This window comes from Anguilla anguilla, chromosome 11, assembly GCF_013347855.1.
Source record: "Anguilla anguilla isolate fAngAng1 chromosome 11, fAngAng1.pri, whole genome shotgun sequence".
Taxonomy (NCBI): Eukaryota; Metazoa; Chordata; class Actinopteri; order Anguilliformes; family Anguillidae; genus Anguilla; species Anguilla anguilla.
Window position 1 is genome coordinate 23549551 of NC_049211.1, and position 7841 is coordinate 23557391.

Consider the following 7841-nt stretch of genomic DNA (forward strand, 5'->3'; position numbering starts at 1 on the left):
AATACAATAATACAAATGAAAAATGATATGTTTCAGGTCTTTTAAAAAAGATTTTTATTTCTTGAATAAATATGAACATATTGCCCATGTCTTAAATGGCCATAGGTAGCCAAGCTACTGTAGAAAATATTTTACTGATTCAAAATCATGAACAAACCTGTTTCCTAACCATTCTTCAAGCTGCTGAACACAGCCGTCAAAACGCTTTTACCCTCAGACTAATCGTTTTCCTAACCCTAACCCTAGTTTGGGCCCTTAACCCTAATTGAAGCCATTGGTAGTTTGGCAAACTTCAGCCAACCCATTTAAAATTGATTAAAAATCAAGGTAAATATCATGAATACAATAATACAGATGCAAAATAATATGTTTCAGGTCTTTTAAAAATATTTTTTCATTGAAAAAATATTAATATATTGAACATTTTTTAATGGCCATAGGTACCCATGCTACAGTAGAAAATATTTGACTCATTCAAAATCATTAAAAAACTTGGGTCCTAACCATTCTTCAAGCTGCTGAACACAGCCGTGAACTTGCCTTTACCCTCAGACTTACCGTTTTCCTAACCCTAACCCTAGTTTGGGCCCTTAACCCTAATTGAAGCCATTGGTAGCTTGGAAAACTTCAGAAAACCCATTTAAAATTGATTAAAAATCAAGGTAAATATCACGAATACAATAATACAAATGCAAAATGATATGTTTCAGGTCTTTTAAAAAAGATTTTTATTTCTTGAATAAATATGAATATATTGCACATGTCTTTAATGACCATAGGTACCCATGCTACAGTAGAAAATATTTTACTCATTCAAAATCATTAACAAACCTGTGTCCTAACCATTCTTCAAGCTGCTGAACACATCCGTCAAATTGCCTTTACCCTCAGACTTATGGTTTTCCTAACCCTAACCCTAGTTTGGGCCCTTAACCCTAATTGAAGTCATTGGTAGCTTGGAAAACTTCAGAAAACCCATTTAAAATTGATTAAAAATCAAGGTAAATGTCATGAATACAATAATACAAATGCAAAATAATATGTTTCAGGTCTTTTAAAAAGATTTTTTCCTTGAAAAATTCCTTATATATTGTGCATTATTTAATAGCCTTAGGTACCCATGCTACAGTAGAAAATATTTGACTCATTCAAAATCATTAACAAACTTGGGTCCTAACCATTCTTCAAGCTGCTGAACACAGCCGTGAACTTGCCTTTACCCTCAGACTTACCGTTTTCCTAACCCTAACCCTCGTTTTGGACCTTAACCCTAATTGAAGCCATTGGTAGCTTGGAAAACTTCAGCAAACCCATTTAAAATTGATTAAAAACCAAGGTAAATATCATGAATACAATAATACAAATGAAAAATGATATGTTTCAGGTCTTTTAAAAAGATTTTTTCCTTGAAAAATTCCTTATATATTGTGCATTATTTAATAGCCTTAGGTACCCATGCTACAGTAGAAAATATTTGACTCATTCAAAATCATGAACAAACCTGTATCCTGACCATTCTTCAAGCTTCTGAACACAGCCGTGAACTTGCCTTTACCCTCAGACTTACCGTTTTCCTAACCCTAACCCTAGATTGGGACCTTAACCCTAATTGAAGCCATTGGTAGCTTGGAAAACTTCAGCAAACCCATTTAAAATTGATTAAAAATCAAGGTAAATATTATGAATACAATAATACAAATGCAAAATGATATGTTTCAGGTCTTTTAAAAAACATTTTTATTTCTTGAATAAATATGAATATATTGCACATTTTTTAATGGCCATAGGTAGCCAAGCTACTATAGAAAATATTTCACTCGTTCAAAATCATCAAGACACAGTGCTCAGTTGCAAAATATCCTATTGGATCACCATTATGTAAACCATAGGATCTCCATAATACAGTATAATCACGTTTGGTCATGGAAACCACGTTGTTTTCTTTGGTGGTGTGGCATAGTGGGTGTGACCTACTTCGTAAGACTACATGTGTTCTTTCGCTATTTCAGATACTTACACTGTTTGATGTACCTGAGAGGATTTTTGCAACCGCTTGTACCCTATTGTTGTAATGTTGCTTAGCCAAGGTCATTTTTGAAAATAAGAACTTACCCAGTTAAATAAAGTCTAAAATAAATCACTAATTAAATTAAACACATGGGCTGCTCTTTCTGAAAAAAACAAATCGTACACTTATTCTGGCCATGCCATTAATATACATGCTATGCTGAATCAAACAGGAAGCAATGTTCAATGCATTGACATGGTTGAAAAGCAAGCAGGTAGTACACAAAGTCTTGAGCTGTCAGTTAGTCTGATTCTATCCATGATTTCTGCAAAGTCGGGTGTTCTGACCTACAGTAAAAGATTATCAATTTCACATGTATATCTGCACTTCTGTAACTAAATGAAAGGTAGGGGTTGGAGACTTGGCACTAAACAAGAGGTTTCAGCCTGAATTTTTGCTATTCAGGCATTTAGCAACAAAATGCTATCGAGTTAGCTGTTAAGAATTTTCAGAAATTCTTGAAAATTGATGTGAGTTAAAGTGCTCAAAAATAATAATATAATCTTTATAAATATACACCTGCAACATCTACAAATGAGATTTCAAAAAAACTAAGTCATTAATTGTGGGGTAGTCATTACCACACCACCCTACAAATATTTGTTGATAACCTTCTACTTCAGTTTGTGTGTATGTACAGTCACATGTTAAACAAGAGCAAATGGATTTAGTCAAACTTGAGTAAAAACCTTTTTTATATTTCAATTGCTTCATAGACTACAGATAAAGCTTCCCCCTCAAAAAACATCCTTTAAAATATTCTCAATTCACAAACACACCCATAATTTTTACTTTTTCTTTTCTGTTTCAAAATTATACCCAGAAAGCAGCTCTCACACTAAAGCACCAAAATCTGTTAGTGCGAGAACACTGGTGTCGTCATTTTGTTTTTTGCTACCTGTGTATGTAGTGGTCTATACCAGGGGAGAGGATTAAAACCACAGTCCACTGTCGCACAACATCCTGTGTCATATCAGCTTTGCATGCACCCAAATGGCCTTTCTCTTTCTCTCTTTATTTTCTTTCCTTTTGTCCCTACAAAGTAAGTAATTTAGATCTAAAAAAATATATAATTTTGTTTTGTCTGAAATTTCATTTATGAAGTACTATTCAATATGGATGTATTTACATGTTATGCAATATATGCTGTGCTTTTAAATGTTTTTGTATTTGTTTGTTTAGCTCCAATATATTTTCATGAACTATTATGAGTTACTGATTTAAGAATGTAATTTGGAAAAAATCTACTGTTAATCAAGGAGATTTTTTAAAGGTTTGTTTTTTAATGAAATGTATAGTTTACAAATGTAACACTAGCTTTTAATTATTAATAAAAATTAAGGACAAGTGTTAACTGAATATTGCAATAGCTCTGTTCATACCTATGGTATGACTCCAATTCATCTTTCTTTTCCAGGCAGTGTCCAGCTGCAATGTGCCCCAAAAAAGGTTCAGGCGGCGATTGGAGGTAGTTTTACGCTGGTCTGCAATTATGAAACAAAACCGTTTCTGTTCTCTAAGAAGTACTGGTGTCTTGGGGAGTCCAGGTCTACGTGTGAAATCCTTATGGACACAGATGGCTTCACCAAAAGAGAGCTGAAGGGTCGGATTCAGATACATGATGCAAGAAAAAATGGCTTGTTTGTTGTGATGACAGACCTTCGACTTGCAGACACGGGACACTACTGGGTCGGAATTGATAAAATATATGCTGATCTAATGTCCCCTATCAGCATCACAGTGTCTGAAGGTATGAGAGATTTACTTTGCTTTCCTTGCGCATAGCGGTAGCCTGGCAGCCTGCATTTCAGAAGATGCCCATGCTAGTGTGCACAGCGCTGATCTGAGCCTGTACATTGCTTTTATTACCCTGGGGAAAAAGAAAGTTGGTTTCACCTGTCTCTGAGCAAGGCAAAAAAAGGAAACCTTTTAACGGCATTTAACTCTGCTTAGAGACTCACCTCAAGTGCGTGTCTCATTCATTTGTTATTTATGCAGACGGGTGAGAAATTAAAGGAAAAACCAACATAAAGTATCTTGTAAAGTAAAGTGTTGGGTCAACATGAGCCACCAGAGCAGCTTCAATGTGTCATGGCATAGATTCTACATGTCTCTGGAACTCTACTGGAAAGATGAAACTGCTTTCTTCCAAAAGATCAAGGGAGATATTCCTTCATTCGGTGTTTTGATGATGGTCGTGGAGAGCACTGTCTAACACGTCGGTACAAAATCTCCCATAGGTGTTCAATTTTTCCACATCTCTGCGGACCAGTGCCTATGGATTTTGCACCACTGAACTCTCACATGGGCATTCAGTTTTGTAATGAGGGGTTTATGCACTGCGACCCTACTATAATATCCCTCTCTATGTACTGTAGTTGTTGACAGACGGTTCTTGCTGACAGTCTGATCACATCCTGTACCGACCTTCTCAGTCACCTGAGGTAGAGTCCCTCTTTTGTTTTTACATATGCACAAGCACCACAGTCATCGAATGTGCACTTTTGACCATGATTTCTGACCCTATTTACTAATGTCCCATAGATCTAAATGCAGATGTCTCCTGGGTCACTGTTCCTATTGAAACACTAGCCAGGTGAGCTGTCTTTGTGACTGAAGCTCCTGCCATCCGTGCCCCAATAATGAACCCTCGTTCAGAACCTTTCATCTTTCCATCTTGATCCAAAATCAAATTTAACTGGGCCTGCTCAGCTTTTTCATACATGCCACAGAGCATGATAGGATGTCAATTACTTACTTGTATCTTGCATCTGCATTCACTATGTTTCTACACTCATTTATTCAGGTTTTTCCTTTAATTTGTCACCCGTCTGTATATTTCTTGTTTGCTGCTTCCTGTGCAGATTTAACATTGTATGCATGATTAGCATTGCAAGCTATTTCAAAGGAAAATCTAACTTTGTTACAGAAAAAGGACAAAAGGGAAAATGTTTAATTTTGTCCCCCCCCCCCCCCCCCATTCCGTTACTAAGTGGCTGTATCTCAGCCTCGGCTGCGGTTCCTGGGCCCTTTGTCGGGGACGTGCTGGGGCCGGCCCCTCACGGTCTGGTGTGCGAGTGACCAGGGCACGAACGTACACTACGGCTGGTACAGAGCCGGGGGGGTCCAGGTCATCCCGCAGGGGGTCACGACACACCTGCAGCTTCACTGTGGCGTCGTCAGAGACAGCGAGCAGTACTACTGCGAAGCCAGGAATAGCGTGAGCAGCGAACGCAGCCGCTCTGTGTCTGTGCTGCTCCTTCGGCCCGCAGAGGAAGACTGCGTCTACATCCTCACTGTTGAGGGTAAGTCATGCATCTTCCGGCACGAACAGTGCCATCACAGACGGTCATGTGACCCAGTTTCCAAGCTGTATGTTGCCACAGCTTCTAGACTCTGGATGCCCGGGGAGCCAAACCTGGCCCTAAAAACCTTTGGTTTGGCCCTTGAAAGGAGAGGTCATTTAAAAAAGTAAAAGTAAAGTGATGCAAATGGGAAGTGAATGAAAATGGGAATATTTTGGCCCACTGGTTATTACTTATACAATTATGGCTTTGGCCCGCGGAACACAGAACGTTGGGCATGCCTTTTCTGCTGGTGACTATGTTCCCTTGTAACAGTGACTGTTTAAGAATGAGGAATTTTGACAAAAATGGCACCTATCGTTTTGATATTGTGTCTTCTAATGTTTGCTTGTCTCTGACAGGGCTTCTCTGAAAAAGAGACCTTGGTCTCAGTAGGATCTCTTTGCATAAATAAACGTTAAACAAAAATAAAAAATACTTGCAAATCAGCATGGAAAGTATTCCGTGCTCCATATATCACACACATTTCTTATAAGAGACTTCAGACTTCTTATAAGACTCATTTTACACTTAACCTGGTGTTTAATTCTTAACATTTAAAAATAAAAATGACATCCCTTTAAAGACATGATAATGAGTGTGTGATTTCTCACTCTCCCTCACATTTAGGTGAGCACCAGTATGACTGCTGGGACAGGCTGAGGACCAGCACTGCCCTGCCTCAGGACACCACAGAAGCCAGAAGCTTTGTCAATCAGTCAACAGCTGTCAATCACACCGAGGAGCTCGGTGTCTTCATAAAGTGAGGACCAACAGGAAAATCATTAGATCATTTGTGCAAATATAACTTAGAGCACATATCAACATTACTTAGATGTTGTGTCAGTATTACTAGATCAGAGGTCAACGGTTGATAATACAATGGAAACTGTGTGTGAAAGAGTACCGCCCACATTAAAACTCTTGTGCAGCGTTTGTGCTCAGCCACACCACCTTTCATTTTTTTGTCAAGCTCAGTGACAGTGTAGATCGGAATTACATCATGGAGTTTTAAGTGGGTCGTGGTCAAGTGCAGGTGCATGTTCAGAAGCATTTGGGTGGATGGGTCGGTGGGTTGGTGGGTTGCGGGGGGATGTGGGGGGGGAGTGGGGGGTTGGGTGCAGGGGCTGATGGAGAGGAAGTGTAACCTTTACAGCAGAAAGCAAGTCTCTGAGTCATTGGCAAGGGACTTATTATTATCAGATTTTTAAAAACCTCAATTTTGTTAATTATTCTTAAATCAAATGAATACCCAAAATAAATGTGAATTCTTCTGTCTGCCCAACTGTGTGTATAGTTGTTACTGTACTTTATCCACTAAACTTTCCTTGACACAAAGTTAATTCACAGTTTTGAGAGATATTGAGAGATTTTGAAAAATGATTTCGTTGGTCATTGTTCCACTGTGAGGCCTTACCTGCTGCTAACCCCGTTGTGTCATACTGAATCATATGTGCGCTGCATCTCCATTTTCTGTACGATCCATGAGTGTGGCTGGGCCATCATTTTTTAACCACTGAGGTTTTGGCTGAAGAAGTGGACAAGGAAAACATGAAGCCTGATTTCTGTCTGCACTAATTTCTCTTTCAGGGCAAGGTATGGGATACCGGTGTGGTACGAGGTCCTCCGCTGGCTGCTCATGGCATCTCTGCTGACTTCTCTGTGCCTGGTGCACAGATGCCACAGAGGTCAATGCCGAAGAGTCAGAGGAATCTGCGCCAGCAGCTAGTTTTGGCCTACTGTGCAGACAAGTGTGATTTTCCTTAGCTGTAATTTATGTGCATGTTTATTATTGGCAAAAGAGTACCATGTTGAAAATTATTACATGCCATCCCCTTGGTGATAATTAAATAATGTATTTTGAGTGTTTGCATACATTTATTTTCCTAACTAAAATGTAAATTAAATTAAATTAAATTAAATTAAATTAAATTAAATTAAATTAAATCAACAGTATCAGTTCTCAATTTCCTTTATGCTGCTGTTGCTGCTGATGATGATGGTGATATTGATGATAGAAAATAATATAAATACAATTGTTATTATTATTATTATTATTATTATTAGGGGTACAAATTACAAATATATACTGGGCACTCTGTAGGTCAATTTTAGACTACGGATGTATAGCGTATATGTCAGCAGCAGCAATTAAGAAATGAGATGCTTTACAAGCTGAAGCTCTTACAATCTGCAGTGATTCATTTAAAACATCCCCAGTGACAGCAATGCAGGTTGGAATGGGAGAAATTCCTTTAAGAATCAGGAGAAGCAAATGAATGCTTGCATATTGGGTTAATCTGCTGGGGCACGGACATTCGCACCCCACCAAGGCTGCCTTAACATAGTGCTGGGAACACAACAAGTCCAACTCCAGAAGCTTTGGGTGGGTAGGGGAAGCTGAAGCGGCAATGATAGGATTGCAAAAT

General features: G+C 38.5%; 1 protein-coding gene across 1 annotated transcript; it reads left to right on the forward strand.

Annotated features, from left to right (window-relative positions):
* Positions 1-3044: 3044 nt before the first annotated feature.
* LOC118208596 lies at positions 3045-7293 on the forward strand. The gene is made up of 5 exons (XM_035383438.1): positions 3045-3110; positions 3486-3818; positions 5062-5373; positions 6043-6175; positions 7003-7293. Exons 1-5 carry the CDS (start codon positions 3062-3064, stop codon positions 7139-7141), a joined length of 966 nt encoding a protein of 321 aa, XP_035239329.1. The 5' UTR covers positions 3045-3061; the 3' UTR covers positions 7142-7293.
* The last annotated feature ends 548 nt before the right edge of the window (positions 7294-7841 follow it).